The sequence below is a fragment of the Brassica napus genome, chromosome C3 (assembly GCF_020379485.1).
Source record: "Brassica napus cultivar Da-Ae chromosome C3, Da-Ae, whole genome shotgun sequence".
In the NCBI taxonomy this organism is placed as follows: domain Eukaryota; kingdom Viridiplantae; phylum Streptophyta; class Magnoliopsida; order Brassicales; family Brassicaceae; genus Brassica; species Brassica napus.
Genome location: NC_063446.1, coordinates 71,215,028 through 71,232,720, shown reverse-complemented (window position 1 = coordinate 71,232,720; position 17,693 = coordinate 71,215,028). Strand labels below are relative to the sequence as shown.

The 17,693-nt window shown below is 32.3% G+C and overlaps 1 protein-coding gene and 1 pseudogene across 1 annotated transcript; both read right to left on the bottom strand.

The window, feature by feature from the left end:
• Positions 1 to 7,996: 7,996 nt before the first annotated feature.
• On the bottom strand, positions 7,997 to 14,383 carry LOC106358714 (annotated as a pseudogene).
• On the bottom strand, positions 14,352 to 17,366 carry LOC106360502 (tRNA-specific 2-thiouridylase MnmA). Its single transcript, XM_048750526.1, has 10 exons — positions 17,284 to 17,366; positions 16,601 to 16,999; positions 16,454 to 16,528; positions 16,107 to 16,160; positions 15,935 to 16,013; positions 15,741 to 15,859; positions 15,512 to 15,595; positions 15,324 to 15,407; positions 14,941 to 15,243; positions 14,352 to 14,868 (listed from the first exon to the last, which is right to left on the bottom strand). Exons 2-10 carry the CDS (start codon positions 16,946 to 16,948, stop codon positions 14,536 to 14,538), a joined length of 1,479 nt encoding a protein of 492 aa, XP_048606483.1. The 5' UTR covers positions 16,949 to 16,999; positions 17,284 to 17,366; the 3' UTR covers positions 14,352 to 14,535.
• Positions 17,367 to 17,693: the final 327 nt, after the last annotated feature.

Below are 17,693 nucleotides of genomic sequence, written 5' to 3'. Positions count from 1 at the left end.
GATTTGATTCGCGTTTGTTCACAGCATGAAAAGTAGAGTACAAATGTACCATTTTACTATAAACTCTATTTTAAGGTGGAAAATAAAATATTCATATTTACGTAAATTAAAACATCAATTAGTATGTTTATATATATCAATAAATTAATTAGCTTTATAAAATAAAATATTTTATGCCACATAAAATATACTTATGCTTTAATAAGATAGATATATTTTTCTCTAAGTTTATAATATGCCAAATAAATCCCACTTCTATGTTATTTTTGAAGAAAATATTAAATTGAAATTTATTTGTTGTATTCTTATGATTCAAATAAATCTGTGTGAATTATCTTAATCATCAAAAATATATTTGAAAAATAACTATATATGTTTTAATAAAAGAATTATAGTTTATATTTTTATGTGAAATGAAATAATAATAATAATAATAATAATATACATGAATATATAAAAACTAAAGTTTGTATGTCACATTTTAAATAAATATTTAATTTTATTGTAAATTGGTTAGAGAATAATCGTAAGTCTGGTTAAAGAATAATCTAACAAAATAAATGATTTGTGATTAATTAATTAATAGTTATTAATTTAGTTGTAGAAGTTGTAATTATTAAGATGAATAAATGGTTATTTTTAAAAGGTGATTCAATTTTAATAGAATAAATATAAAATTAGAATTGGTTTATGATACATGGAAGGGACGGTGTCGATTAATGATATACAACGACCATGATTCAGTCAGTTTTAATGTTAGTAAAAATCAAGTGAACTCGATTAAATGTGTACAGTAAAATTATTGAACTTTTAAGGTCATAAAGGTCAAGTGGGAGAATATAAAAATATTTTATATTCTTATTTGATCCGTGTGTCTTTTGGTTTAATTATCAAGATCAAGTTCACACTAAACTTTAATATGATATCATTGAAGTCATTGTAATTTGGATTTATTGATAACCCTCTTTCCTTGCATAATATTAAAGTATATATAGATATTATGCAGAGTTCTATATGATATATGTAAAGACACATGTGTGACAGTATTAACTATTAAGTGGTTCTTTTGGTTGTGTATTTAAGTCAATATATAAAGAGACATGTAAAGTGAGATATATTAAAAACCACATAAAATAATTATAACACAAAAAAAAAATTGTGTTAAAAATTTGGAAAGGAAAGAAAAAATCATTTGGTGGATTAATCGCATCTAAGTTTAATAAAAATATGGATAAGGTTAGTATGTTTTTTTCTAAAATATTTTTAGGGTTGAATTAAATTAAATTTAGATGGCCTTGACATAGATTTCATAATTGAAATCATAAAAGTATAATTAACAAGTAGTCCTCGTGATTTCTCCAAGGCTATCGATCCACATGAAACATTGCCATTTCCCAAAGGCCTTGACGTGGTCCTTAAGCGACCTCTTGTGCTTGTATAACAAAATATGGCTGAAACCAAATCCCTCACAGGACTTTGATTATGCACATGAGCCATATAAGCTGCAACCGGAGTAGTTCAACAACGGGTTTGTTGATTCTTCTATATAAACTGCTCCAAAATGGACGAACAATGATGACGAAGACAAATGTGGAAATATATAAAAATGTTATCCAAAACCACATAGTTGCCCAATTTTTAATTCTTTTCAATTGTAACAAACACAACAAAAGAGTGTCTCTTCCATGGAGAAGACAATGAAGCTGAATCTCTTAGTTGGCAAACACATGGAGACATGTGCGCATGTAAATCTCTCCGAGAAGTAGAATAAAATGCAGCTAAAGATAACAACAATTGTGTATGCAACTCCATCAAATAGATACATCTGTTTTTCCTAAAATACTACTCCCTTTGTTCCAAAATATATAATGTTTTAAACATATGCACAAGTATTAAGAAGTTTACTTTTTACCTAAAAATATCACTAGAATATGTATTAAAAATTATTTAACCAATTACAAAATGCACAAAAAATACTGGTTACACAAATTTTAATAAACTTAAAAATTACCTAAAAATATGAAAACATCTTACATATTGAAACATCAAAAACTTTCTATAACATTTTATAATCCAAAACGGAGGGAGTACTAGTTATCCAATCCCTTACTCTACGCATTTACTTCTCGAGTTTTCAACTCTTCAAGTGGCTTCTTCAGACTACTACACCATTTTTCCTCTGTTTCATGTGTTGACAAGCTTTTCTTCTCCACTTGTCTCTCCTGGCTCAGCCTCAACAGATGTAGTAACTGGCATGGTTTGACAGGTTTCCCAAGTTTAGTTTTGTCTTGCATAGCCGCGAATTGAAGAGATTTTGCACAGACCGGGAAACACTGATCGTCCCATGACTCCAGTATAACGCCTGATCCGATACAAGTGGTTCCTTCCTAGAAGGCAGAAAACTGTCCAGCAGCTAGACCTTGGTCATCTTCATCAAGATGTACAACCGCAACATCTGCTTCCATTTCAAAGCTGCAGCTGAAGAAGCCAGGCCTATGCCTTACCTATAAAACTCAACTTATCAGTGCCAAGTAGCTATTGTGTGTAGAAAACTAACGAATGATATTCTTTTTACCTTGCAACGAAGCTGGCTAACATTGTCTAATTTCTTCTAATAAGGAGCCAACACGGAAAACCTTCCATCTCTTGTCGATTGAGTAGTAGTTTCTCGAGACAAACACGACATTGTTCTTGGTGTCCTTCTCAACAACGTACCAGGGTCCACCCAGTAAACGCAACCCTTGGCGATGTCCACTTGTGTAAAACCAAAATCCGCGATGGTTACCGAGAAAGTCTCCAGTTTCAGCTTCCAGTATAATCCCTTCCTTATCTCCTATGTGTGAGATATCAAACAAAGTCCCACATTGGAAGTTAGACGTAGTAATGTCTAATATATAAAATAGATGTTCAACTCTAATTAGTACGAAGCCTTTTGGAAAGGAAACCAAAAGTAAAACCATGCGGGTTGGCCTAAGGTCCAAAGTGGACAATATCGTACCAATTAAACAATATAGAGTTGGCCATGGATTTAATAAATCCCAACATTGATATCATAGCCCCAGGTTGACGAAGATCTGCAAGAAGACCAAAATACCATTTACGTAAGAATGAGGACCCTTCAAGGTGGAAAGGGAGGTTTGGCAGAGACTAGTCAGAAGATCATGGAACCTGTGACGTTGTGGGAAAAACATTCTCAAAGGAACGAGATGTTGTGGAGAAGCATTCTCAAAGAAAAAAACACACGCGAAGAGTGTGGTCCTTAGTTAGAGGGGGGAAATGTGAGATATTAAACAAAGTCTCACGTTGGAAGTTAGACGAAGTAATGTCTAATATATAAATAGATGTCCAACTCTAATTAGTACGATGCCTTTTGGAAAGAAAACCAAAAGTAAAACCATGCGGGTTTGCCTAGGGCCCAAAGTGGACAATATCGTATTAATCAAACAATATAGAGTTGGACATTAATTTAATAAATCTCAACACTATGTGTCTTCCAACAAAGTTGCTGAACTTTATCTATTATAGAACACCATATTTTCATATGTTTGAGGCTTGCACTAACTAGGTAAAGCTGTTGTAAACCAGAAGAAGAACAATTACCTTCCCAAGGAAACATGTTCTTTGTGAATGTTTTATGTCCTTATTTGGCGGGGTGAGGCTCTATTTCCCCAAGAACTATCATATATCACCAAATCTACACAGACTTTGACCATAGTTCCATTTCTCCATCGTATGAAAGTTTGTATCCTATTTCCACACCAATATGAAAGTTCAAATTCTAATTCCACATATATACGATATTTTTGGTTAATCTAGGCCAACTAATATTACACTGTACTTAAACCGATTTGGACAAAACCAAACCAATAACAAACCCGATTCAGTTCTCAAAATCATTGTCCTGATCCGACCTATTTAAACCATTAAAATCTCCAAATCTCATCACAAAGAACATACGAACCCCAAAACAAAAATCGAATTGGGAAAATCCAGAGATTGAAGGGAAGGATGAGTAATGTCTCTGCAGATTTGAGTGGATCATCAATGGTGTCAGATATGAGGCTCGACGGTGAACGCAACTACAGCTTCTTCAATGCGGAAAGTGTTTATCTCCATCTCCTCTTCGTCATTGGATTCGTCACGAAAATATGGATCCTGCCGAGCACTAGCACCATCCATTTAATTTGACTATAAGCAAACAATCCCTTCGCAATCGACTTTGAATTTCGTTTGGATGTTCGTCAATTTCACTGCTCTGAATCTAGGGTTTCAAAAGGGGGAGAGGTAAAAAATTGGAATTTTGTTTCCGGGTAAACAAGGGTTTAAATCGGGTCAAATTAGTTAAACCCCGATTTATATCGGATCATTTCGGTTTAATTGGCTATTTTATTGGATAAAACAAGTAATTGGTTTAATTGGTAAATAGTAAACCGTAGTTAACCTACGTTTGTGTGAAAATATAATTAGAACTTCTAATATATATACGTTTGTGTGAAAATATAATTAGAACTTCTAATATATGTGGAATTAGAATTCGAACTTTCATATTGGTGTGGAAATAGGATTTGAACTTTTATTTGATGGGGAAATGGAACTATGGTCAAAGTCTATGTAGATTTGGTGATACATAAAATATAGTTCTTGGGGGGAAATAGAGCGTCACCCTTTATTTACCAAATCAAATTGTGTGGCTAGTTTGCGAACCTCTTCTTGTACATCAGATAACAAAGGCATGAAAATTACCACTAACAAATCAATTCATACCACTAACAAAGGCATGAAAATTACCACTAGTAGAGTAAAAATCTTTCATAGTTTTGCAAATATATAGAACATCCTCAAATACCTTCTTTACGCAACCAAGTGGGAACAGGAGTCGCTTAAGCTGGGTTTGAGAGACGTGAGAGGAAGTAGGTCTGATCTTTCACCTGAAAATAAAGAAAAACACAGATTAAATGGTAGAGCTACTAAAAACCAAAGAAATGTACTTAAGAAGCATTATTAGCCTATAACACTAGGCACAAATGCAAACATTACACCCAACAAGTGACATTCTCTCTAAAATGCAGCTTCATTGTCATTGTGACTAATCGTTTGTTATTTGAAAATTTGGAAGTGCGGTTTGAGTGTTTCTTAGATTGGACCGTAAGTGGTAACTTCGATACCTTGCATAAGATTTTATCAAATTATTTCAAGTTTGTGTCTCTATCCTTTTATTCTTGTATTCCCTTGAACTATATATTGGGGTTTTAGTTTATCAGCTCGCACATCGTGGTTTGTACGAAGTTGCTATTTCTCTTGTAACCGTTTAATTTTAGTATTAAAAAGTTTGTGAACAAAACAAAAGGTAATAATTGTTTATTGAAGTACCATGTCTTGTGAGAGTTTCAAAACAGATTGACCAGGAGGAGGATGGACAACTTTAGCATATTGACCTGAAGCTATGTAATCATACTCCATATCACTGATTGCATCCATGAATACCCCAAAAAACATAAGATCAAAATCCTATGTCTTCCCATATATTAATAACTATAGGCACAAGTTTTTATATGTACATAATTACATATATTTTACATTAAAAAATTTTTTAAAGATCAAAAAGGCTTAAAATTTATATATAAAAATATTATAACTATATAAAATGTTATTTATACCATTGTACAAATAATTATACTTTAACAACATACTAGAGTTTGACCCGCGCACCCGCTGGTATTGTTCTTACATTTTTATATATTGATATTTGTTTTTCATAATTAATGTTATATACTTTAGATGTGTCATAATATAACTAATTGTATTCAAAATACTTGGACCGAATCGAGTAATATGGTTATTTTTGGTACAAATATACGAACATGTTTCAGATGCATTCGTTATTTAGATATTTTAGGTTCATATACATTATAACTGAACTCATCCAGACTAAGAAGGACCAACTGAAAACCCACACATAAATTTATAACATTCAAGCAGTGCCTAATAAAAAAAAAATGATATCCGGAAAGAACAACCCGTACCTAAATGAATAGCCAATGTTCATGCCTAACTGATTTTATAAACTAATAAAAATGACTCGTTCTATGTGTTTGGCTAAATTAAGTGAAATATAAAGAGATTTTTATTTAGTAAAATAATTGTATGGAGTGAAAAATGAATTGACAATAAATGTAATACATTTTTATTATTTTGATTTAAGTTATTATTTTATTCAAAAAAACATGTTTTTGAATTATGTTCTTGGCTATGTAATTTACCACCGATTGAAACTAAAACATTTTTTTTAGTAAATAAACTAAACCGAACGTTTAATCATATGCAAACCCAGTTATTTTACATTTTTGATTTTATAATTGACACAAAGTTAATGTCGATTAACTAATAAATAATAATCTGCACTATTATTATTATTGTAATATAATTAATGATGTGATGTATTGTTAAGGTAATATAATTAATGAAATTGTTAAACTGAATGGAATATAGAAAAATAATTAATGTAATTATATCAATTAAATTACTAAAAGTACACTATACTTCTTTTTTATATTGCAATCCATGTTTTCAAACAGTTATCATTTATACTGCTATTCATGTTTCCAAACAATTTCAATGTGTACTTCAATTTTAATAATATGGACTAGATCTTGACCCGCACAACCATGCAGGTTTTTTTAATACTAAAATATTAATAAAATATCTCAATAAATTAATATAATTTGGTGTTACATATTATCTAATTTTATAATAATATTTGTGTGACGTATAATATTACTATTATAAAATTTATAAATTTTGTATTTTTGTAACAAAATTTATTTTGAAAACATTATTATGTAAAAATACCGATTTGCATAATTTTTGTTTTATTTCTAAATTTGAAACATATGTGAAAATTAAATTAAGTTGAAACTACATAATAGAGAATTTGGTATATAGTTATTAATTAAACCAATTTAGTATAGTTGTTTAAATAATAAACCCAATTGTTTTTTAACTCATGGGAGTATACAGACGTTAATAACAGTAGAGTAAAGTCTTACATATACGATATAAATAAAGATCAAATGTTTCATCTATGAAAAAAGATGGAAATTAGTTAGTTAAACATGGTAAAAACATTTAAAGGTGTGACTTTTAAGAGGTCTAAATTTAAAAAATCACATATGAAATAAGTCATAATTTATGTGCTAAATATATAAGAATTTTTATTTTTAAATTAGAAATAGAAATGAATATTTATTTTTAAAAACATCTTTTAAAATACTTCTTAAATTTAATTTTGAAAATTAAATAAATTTAAAATTTTTATTATCATTAAAATATATTAAAAGTATTTTATAATTAATATAAAAAATTTACAATCAAAGCTAAACTAAAATTTAGTTTCTAATTATACTTTGAGTTAACGAAAATTTTAATTAACTAATTTCGAAAATATATTTTAAAAAGATTCTAAAAGATATTTGATAGATTTTCTTAGACATTTCTTTAAGATATTTATTAGTATTTCAAATAAAGTAAAAAGATATTATAATTAAGTTATATAAAATTTAATAAATTTTTTAAGGATAGTCCATATAAAAAATCACACATGAAATAAGTAATGAATTCTATTTTAATAGTATAGATAGATACATTTTAAGGGTTCAAAATAACTTTTGCCTGTGGACGCATACAAATATTGAGCCGGTCATGTATGGAGAGTTTAATATGTGGGAAGATGCGAAGGGAGCATCGAGGAGGATGAATGAGAGAGGCGTAGAGAAGACTTCTTGCAGCTTCATTGAGGTTAATGGAGTTTACTTGAGATTCATATGACTGCTTGCATTGTCTTGGAAGACATGTGGATAACCTCAATGAAGCTGCAAGAAGTCTTCTCTATGCTCCCTTCTAGTCTGAGAAGATCTATGACCGCTTGCATTGTCTTGGAAGACATGTGGATGAAACAACTAAAAAGCCTGTCCAGTTCTTGACATGATATTACTTTGAATGAAGCAACTAAAAAGCTTGTTGACTGAAACTGCTAAAAGCTTACGTGTCTTCATCATGATGTCTTATGTGACATAAAATAATATACATGATATACATGTGGGTTATTCATTAGATAAAAAAATAATCAAGGCAACGTGAAGTCTCTGTCTGGAGGGGAGAGTTCTGGTAGAGGTTGTTAGGAACTGTGCCCGTTGATTAGGAAGATTGGATCAGAAGTCCCACTGTTGAAGTTGCAACCACCAAGAAAAAGACAAAGAAACAGATGATCTGGACCATGGAGAATCACTGAAGTAGCTTGAAGCTGCCGTATATGAGGAGACAGAACCAAGTTAACACCACCTGTTTCCAGACGGTTCCACAAAGAGAGAGATGGTTAGTTCTAGCAACAGTTTCAAATAATCTGATAGTGTCTTACGATCAGTGGTTTGATTGGCCGGCCAATTTGGTGAACGTCCAAGTCGCTGAACACATCATTTGTGAAGTAGTTTTCAAGTTGAGAATCCTGCTTTTACAAAAGAGATGAGAGACCATATGAAAAAAAGTTTGATGATGAGGATTTGTTTAATTTGTCAAACCTTGGCGACAAACAGATCTTGGCACCACTGTGCAATGCCATCTGTGGTTTCCGGCACTTGGCTCATTTTGTAACGTCTCATCTGCAAATTCACCTTCAGAGAAAAAGAAGAAACATAAGTGAGAGTAGATCAATCTAAAGCAAGAGCTATATAACTGACACATTGAGTCATTGATAAACTCTTTTGTTACCTCAGATGATTGGCCACCGAACATCCTAAGCAGTATTGGTGTGGTCTGTTTCTTCTGAACTGTATATGTGCAGTCATAGATCGCGGGAACAAACGAGCGCATGTGAGTTACCGCTGAAACAAATCCCTGATGTTGCAAACCATGCAAGTAAATATAAGCAAAAGCTCATAAAATAACGTGAAGGGAAGCAAAAGTTATGGTAAGACTCACCTTTGTACGAGGAATCAAAACATTGCGAGGTGTTGGTAAGCCCTTTAGAGATGCATAAACCTTAGCAGCTTCAAGATTTTTTTGATTGAATCGAGTTCCTTCGACGAAAAGACCCAACCAGAATGTGGTAGGAAAGTCCTTCAGTTGATTAAAACCTGCCTGCAAATAATCGTGATGTTAGATTCAGTTACATAAGTCACAAAACTGTTTTAGCTCAAGCAAATAATCGATAACATGAAACATATCTTAACCTTGAGGATCTTTTCATCCTTGGCCCAATTTTTTTCCAAGATGATGTATTCTGAAAACCACATGGACCAACCTATGATCTGTGATAGAATTGCAGTGTTTCAGTAAACCAAAGAATAAACTGATAACTTTTGAGTAAGGCTCACTGATGAAACAAACTCACTGGAAAATACTTGGCTTCTTTCCTCATGATTGCTAGAGTACTTCCCAGACAGCCTGAGTGCTTTCATCGTGATGATATACAATATTTCAGAGACAGGAATAGATATTTCCCTAGAGATTCACAGAAATCAAGAAATATTCTGAAGAAGTATTGTTTCTAGACCTGAGCCATAACCCATCCGACGAGCCAGTCGATGTCACCTCTATGATTGCTTAAGACTAGTGCATGTTCTTTACCTGATAGTGTTGTAATAATCATGAACACTTAAATATCCATGAGACATAGCACATAAGAAGCCGAATTACATGATCCTCTTACCAAGTAGTTCAAGAGTCTCTGCATCAGCATACAAATTTACCTGCAGTATCAAAACATCACAATCACTACATTATTACTAAAGAACAGATAAAGAAACTGAAACGAACGAACAAACCTTAATAAAGGCCCACCAATCAACGAGCCATATGAGCTGCAACCAAAGTAACTCTACAACACTTGTGTTGATTCCTCTATACAAACTTCTTGAGACAGGACGAACAAAGATGAATAACACAAGCTGTGTTTTCGAAAAGGAACCAAACGTATCAACCAGTCCCTTCCTTTGAGAAGACTATTATAAATTATAAATAAAGATTTCTTATGTAAGTAGTGAATGACCTGAATGAGGTTGATGATGAGGCCTGACACAAAGAAGAGCAAACCAAAAGCGAAAATGAAAAAAGCCGCATTATCTTCTTCAGATAGAGAAGAAACAGAAAACAAACAACAAGAAAATGGCAAACTTTCATTATCTTCTGGGTAAAGTTATAGTTAAATTGTTTGAACAACGTTGCTTAACTTGTAGAGAAACTACTCTGTTTTTGTTGCCAGACACATGCAGACATGTGCATTTATGAATTAGAACAAAAATGAAATTAAAAGTAACCTTAATTGTTATTGTGTAAATAATCTACTTACTAAATAAATTATGTATTTACTTAAGACAAAAGTATCCACACATACATACATAAATACATACATACATACTAAGATGCATTTTTGGTTAGTGAAAATATAGTTTTGAATTCTTAGACACAACTTCCAAATGTAATCTCTAAAACGCAATCTACGTTTATTTCATGAAAGACTTACTTCGGATAATATACTTATTGCCTAAGAGATGTTTTACGAGTTACATACAAATAATTTATGTAAAATAAGTTTTTAGCAATAAAGACGGAAATGGGTAAATGACGCTTTTTTGTGCAGAAACTTCTCTTAAAGATGGTATATTCTGTGACTTAGATTCCATAGATGATGCAATGTATCCCAACAATAATATATAAGGTTTTAATTACTGGATAGCCGAAAAAGAAATAATACCAAAGAGAGGTTTGATGTAAGGTGATTCATTACCACCCTACCTATTTATCTTTCGTGTGGAAACTCTTATTGCAAATGTCATGAAAAAAAGAACATGAAAAACGTTTAACAAAGCTCAAAATAGCAAAAGGGAGTCCAAAGATCTCTAGTTTACTATTTCCGAATGAAAAAATTACTCTTCTGCATGGCTACTATGGAGGAGTGTGGGGTAGTTACAGACTGTAAGTCAGTATCAAGTCAACAAATAAATTTTACAAAATCTTCCATACAATTTGGACATAAGGTCCCAGAAGTCTTACAAGTCGTGATTCAAAACCAACTCGGCATTACTACATTGGATGGTATGGGTAATTATTTGAGCATCCCAGAAAGTATGGGTGGATCAAAAACAAAAAATCTGCGGTTATCTAAATTAAATGATAAATAATGAAGTGAATAGTTTGACAGTTCGGTTTCTTACGAAAAGAGGAAAATGAGTAACTTTAAAATATGTAGCATCAGTGATGCCAACACATATTATGTCATGCTCTAGACTTCCTAAAACACTAACAAAAAACTAACAAGTGTACTTGCATATTTTTGGTGGAGCATTAATAAGGCCATCGTAAATGGCCTGTTGAATTTTTAATTCAACTGTTGAATGGCTTACATTGAACCTGTTGAAAAAATTGGATGCTTTACGTGTATTATTTAGTGTGGAATTTTTTCAATAGGTTGGAACCACAAAACTGGGGTCCACAAGAGTGTCTATTGCTCTTTTATTGATTATTGATGATAAAGATTTTTTTTTTTGTATTCACCTTCATTGTTTTAAGTAATTTATTCTACAATAGTTTAATTTATTTATTTTATTATTTTCTACAAGAATTCTTTATTTTTTGTGATCTACAAATAGAGACTAGTTTTATATGATTTGGACATATACAAAAAAAATTATCATAAGTTTTTAAGTATTTTCAGTAAAGTTTTGTTTATATTTTTAATATTTTTTCCTAAAACATATCATAACATTTCAATTCTAATGATTTTGATGTAAATTAATAATTATTTAATTTTAGTAGTTTTTATGTTTCTATCTGTTATTTTTTAGTTACAAAATATAAAAATATTAAATATGAAATAAAAATAGATATTGACTAATGATGTGGAAGGAAAAAGAGAATGACATGAAATGGTAAAAGTAAAAAATATGATGTTGAAAAAACTGAACAAATGTACATAGTCTAAGAAGGAGAGTTGGGTTTTCGCGACTTTCAAGAATTTAATACAACTTTATTGACAAAACAATTTTGGAGATTGATAAACAAGCCAAAATCTTTAGTTTCGAGGGTTTATAAAGGAAGTTTTTTAGGAAGACATATCATTTGGATCAACACAGATCATACTCACCATCATTTGGTTGAAAAAGTATATGTTCTGCTAAATCTCTGGTTAAAAAAACTAATCATAAGAGAAGGTATAGGGAAATCTATCTCAATGTGGAATAATCCTTGGATTTCTATTCCTGAGATTAGCAATATCAAAACATCAATATCAATATTTACACCACTTATTAAAGGTGGAACATCTCATTAATCCAGTGGATGTCTCTTGGAATATGGAGTTTCTTAATGCATATATACATCCAAAAGTTATGAAAATCATCAAAATTTTGGCCATAAGTCCTAACCATAAACCAGATTTTTATAGTTTTTTATAGTTGACATTTTACAGTACCAGGTAAGTATACGGTTAAATCAAGATATAAAACGGAGAAATTCTATCCAGATAAGGGAACATGGATGAAATTATATGGACTAATTAAAACAAACATTTATTGACCTTTGTGTGGAAATTAAAATATTCACCAAAGTTTAGGCATTTTATTTGGCAAATAATATCGGCCAGTTTATATGTCACTAAAAATTTGTGATCACATGGTATTAATTGTAATAAGCGGTGTAGTATATTTGGAGCGGATAAAGAATCAATCATGTTATCTTTTAATGCGCACCAGCATTACAAATATGGGCTCTCTCTCCTATATACTTTCGAACCTTGGAGTTTTTTCCAACATTGATTATCTTTTTTGGAGACTCTTCAATTATTTTTCATGGATTACGTGGTAGATTTGGAAGAATATAAATGACAAGCTCTATAAAAAGAATGGAAACCCACAGAAAATCTTTTTGTACAATGGAAACTGAAAGATCATTATGGATAGAGGCACAACTTATAGTGTCAAATGAACAAGGGGATATTTGTCCAATTTCTTTGAGGGATCTGATAGGGCTACCAAATGTTTTTATATTTTTGGGGCATGGAGAGAACAAGATCAATTTACAAGTCAATGATGGTTTTGCAGAACCATAGACTCGGATGATCATATGATGTGGCGATATATATATGGCAAAACTTATCACCTTTACATGCAGAATGTGATGTTTTGATTTTGGCCATTGAGGTACGAATACCCTACAATTCTCATAGGTGATTTTGGAGACAGATTGTTTTCAATTGGTGAAAGTGGTATTAACACCTGAAGAATGACCAGCTTTTACTAATCACATGGATAAATTAGAACGATATAAGGAATTTTATCTATTTTCTCGATCAGACAAATATCGAAAGCATAAAATTCATTAGTGGATAAACTTACACGTGGTGCTCGTAGTTCTCATTCTTCTTTGTTGTATGTCGATTGTGTTCCTCCAGTCTGGCTATTCGAATCGGTGGTTTTTGTTAACTTTGGATATTGCTATAAACAAAAAGGCAAATGATTATTATGAAAAAGTATGCATATAGATACTATTTTATCTTACAAAATATATTTGTCTAAATTAAAAGATCTTAATCACATATTTTAAAATTACAATAATACTCTCAAGAAAAAAATTGAATATTATTGTAAGAGAAATTTCTTAAGATAGTCATTTTTAAGTTTTTGTCACAAAAATAGCTCTCAATGAAGAAAATGACAAAAATAAGTTTTATTAAAGGATAAAATTGTATTTTTACCTTTGGCTTAACTAATCTAGACTTAGGGTTTAGAGTTAACGGGTGGGGTTTTGGAGATAAAGTTTCAAATTTAAAAAAAAATAAAAAAATAAAATTAAAATTTTCAAAATAAAAAGATGCTATTTTGGTCATTTTCTTTCTTGAGATCTATTTTTGTGACAAAAACTTAAAAAAAGCTATTTGAGAAAATTGCCCTTACTGTAATTTTAAAATATGTGATTAAGATCTTTTAAAATATGTGATTTTAAAATTACAATAATACTCTCAATAATACTCTAAAAAAAATGAAACCTATGAATTGATTGATATTCTATCTAAAAAAATCATGTAATATGTATGTTGAAAATATATATGACTAATCATAATACTAATTTTGGTTATATTGATACATATGTGATATCATTTGAAGCTGAGCAAAGGAACAAGGCTGCGTGAATCACTGGCTTTAACAGATGTTTATTTTCTCCTTTGCACACATAAGCTGTTCTTTGTAGAGGTCTCTTGGCAAGAGGTGAACGTTGTGACTCAGACGATTGAATCAGTACTTGCATTGTTATAGTTGCAATCACCAAGATGATCAACAAATGATCTCCCATGAGGCCACCACTGAGAGCCAATGACGTAGCTTGAAGCCACCATATATAAGAAGATAAAACAAACTATCAAATGTTTACAACTGACAAGTGTTTTTCCTAAATAAAATTAGTCATCTTATCCTCTAGCAACATCTGCTTCTCGATTTTTCAACTCTTCAAGTCGCTTCTTCAGAATACTACACAATCTCCTCTGTTTCATGCATTGACAAGCCTTTCTTCTCCACTTGACTCTCCTGGCTCAGCCTCAACAGATGTGGTAACTGGCATCGTCATGATTTTAACAGGTTTCCCAAGTTTGGTTTTGTCTTCCACAGCTGCGAGTTGAAGAGCTTTGGCACAAACAGGGAAACACTGATCGTCCCATGACTCCAAGATAACACCTGACCCGATACAAATGGTTCCTTCATAGAAAGCTGCAAACTGTCCAGCAGCTAGACCTTGGTCGTCTTCATCTAAGTGAACAACCGCAACATCTCCTTCTGCTTCCATTTCAAAGCTGCAGCTATAGAAGCCAGGTCCATGCCTTACCTATAAACTCAACTTATCAGTATCATGTAGCCATCATGTGTAGAAAAAGTAACCGATCATATTCTTTTTTACCTTGCAACGAAGCTGGCTAATATTGACTAACGGTTTCCCACTAAGCCACCTTAAGGATCCAGCACGGAAAACCCTCCTTCTCTTGTCGATTGAGTAATAATCTCTCGAGACAAACACTACATTGTTCTTGGTGTCCTTTTCAACAACATACCATGGTCCACCGGGTAAACGCAGGCCTTGACGCTGTCCAATAGTGTAAAACCAAAATCCCTTATGGTTACCGAGGAAGTCACCAGTTTCAGCTTCCAGTATGATCCCTTCCTTCTCTCCTATGTGTGTTCCGACAAAGTCGCTGAACTTTATCTATTACAGAACGCCATATTTTCATATGTTTCAGGCTTGTACTAGGTAAAGCTGTTGTGAACCAGAAGAAGAACAATTACCTTCCCAAGGAAACATATTCCTTGTGAATCTTTTCTGTCTTTATTTGGCAAATCAAATTGTGTGGCTAGTTTGCGAACTTCTTCCTATACATCAGATAACAAAGGCAGGCAAGCATAAAGATAACCACTAATAAAACAAATTGTTTTTTTTTTAATACGTTTTCAAAATGGCTGAGAGGTTTGAATACCTTCTTTACGCAACCAAGTGGGAACAGGAGTCGCTTAAGCTGGGTTTGAGAGAGATGTGAGAGGAAGTACGTCTGATCTTTCACCTATAAACACCAAAGCAATGTACCTAAGAAGCATTAGTAGCATACAAATGCAAATATTACACCCAACAAGTAAGTAACATTATCTCTAAAACATGCTGATCAGAAAACTAAAGGCAGATTAAGTGATGAGTGTTAATTGAAGTACCATGTCTTGTGAGAGTTCCAAAACAGATGGACCACCAGCAGCAGGATGGGCAACTTTGGCATAATGACCTGAAGCTACGTAATCATACTCCATATCACTGATTGCATCCATGAATGCCCCTATTAAGATATAGCTGATTAGTCAAAGTGGCACACACACTTCAACTAAAAGCACAAGTCTTTTCATGAGCTTACCAAACTTGATTCTAGTATTACACAGAACATCCGGGTTAGGTGTACGCCCACATTTGTACTCCTCAATAATGTAAGAAACCTGACATGTCACCGAAAAAAATCCAATCAGAAAACCTAAACCATTAGGCAACTCTAAAAAAAAGAAGAAGCAATGAAACAAAAAAGAACTTACAACTCTTTCCCAGTATTCATCTGTTAAATGCACAACCTCTAAAGGTACACCAACCTGTAAAAATGACACCACAAGAAGCACTCCTTTCATTGCTCTTAAGTATATAAAGTATGAATCTTTTTGAACAAGCAGTAAACATCATCCTTTCAATTGCTCTAAGTATATAAAGTATGAACCTTTTTGAATAAGCAGTAAACATATCTTCCAGTGAAGTATATAAAGTATGAACCTTTTCGAATAAGCAGTGAACATATCTTCCAGTGAAGTATATAAAGTATGAACCTTTTCTAATAAAACATAATCTAAAAATCAAGAACATAGTCACAGGGTTTGACCAGGAACAGTACCTGCTCACAGACATGCTTTGCGTATTTCAAGTCGTCTTCCCAGGGGCACTGGTTCCAGAAATTCTCAAAGCCTTCCTACAGAACATTAGAAACATCACAAACCCATGTTTCTAGACAGAGACATGAGATGAAGAAGCAGACACAGACCTGGAACCAGATTTTGAGGTAGAAAGCGGTACAGGAGTGTCCAGCGGCGTGGAGGAGGCGGAGGGCAACGCTGCTATCGACGCCGCCGCTGAGGAGGACGGCTACACGAAGGGGCTTCTCGGGGACGGAGCATGAGAGGTAGTGGTCGGAGAGAGAGGCGTGGTGGCGAGTATAGTTGCGGCGGGAGGAACGGAGAGGCGTAATCGGATGAGGGGAATGAAAGTGAGAGGAGGAGGAGGAGGAGAAGGGGAAAACGCGAAAGAAGAGTGAGAGAGAAGAAGAAAGGGGAGGAAGGCGAAACAGCGACGGTGACGGAGATAGTAAAGGCTTCATAACCGTCGAGAACATCGGGAATCGATGAGTTCTAGCCGGAGGGGTTGGTTGTCTCAGCCGCTCTATTTTGCAATATCCCCTATCCCCTATATATTATTTGTGAAATATTAGGACATTTTTTGTAATCACGTGTCATCACCAGGATGATTTTTAAAATTATTAAAGAAATAAGTTGGTCCATCTAACTATATAATAAACTTTTTATTAAACTAACCATAAATTCATTATTAATGTTATTTTGAAGAAAGATTACGGAATTGTCTAATGTGGGCAAGGTATATACGACAATTAATATTTTAAATAATAAAGATCTGATAAAAAAAATATATCTTCTATCAAATTTGCAATATTTTGCAATATTCTAGTATAACAGTTAATTAGCTTCTATCATACTAGAGTCCCTAATTAGCATCATACACATTAGGTTTGGGACCGGATCCGGATATCCAAAAAATTTAGGATGATCGTCAGATCCGTGGATTTAATATCCAGATTTGTGGTTTCCGGATATCGGTCTCTATATTCTATTATCCGTAGATATCCGGATCCGTATCCACAAAAATAATTTCAAAAAATATATTTTTTAAAAATACTAAAATTTTAAAAATAATACATAAATTAAATATTTATAAAAGATTTATAAATATATATATATATATATGTCTATCATATTGTAAAAACTAAAATATAATATTATAAAATTAATTTATGTATATTATTATATAAAATATAAATATTAATGAAATTTAAAAATTTAATG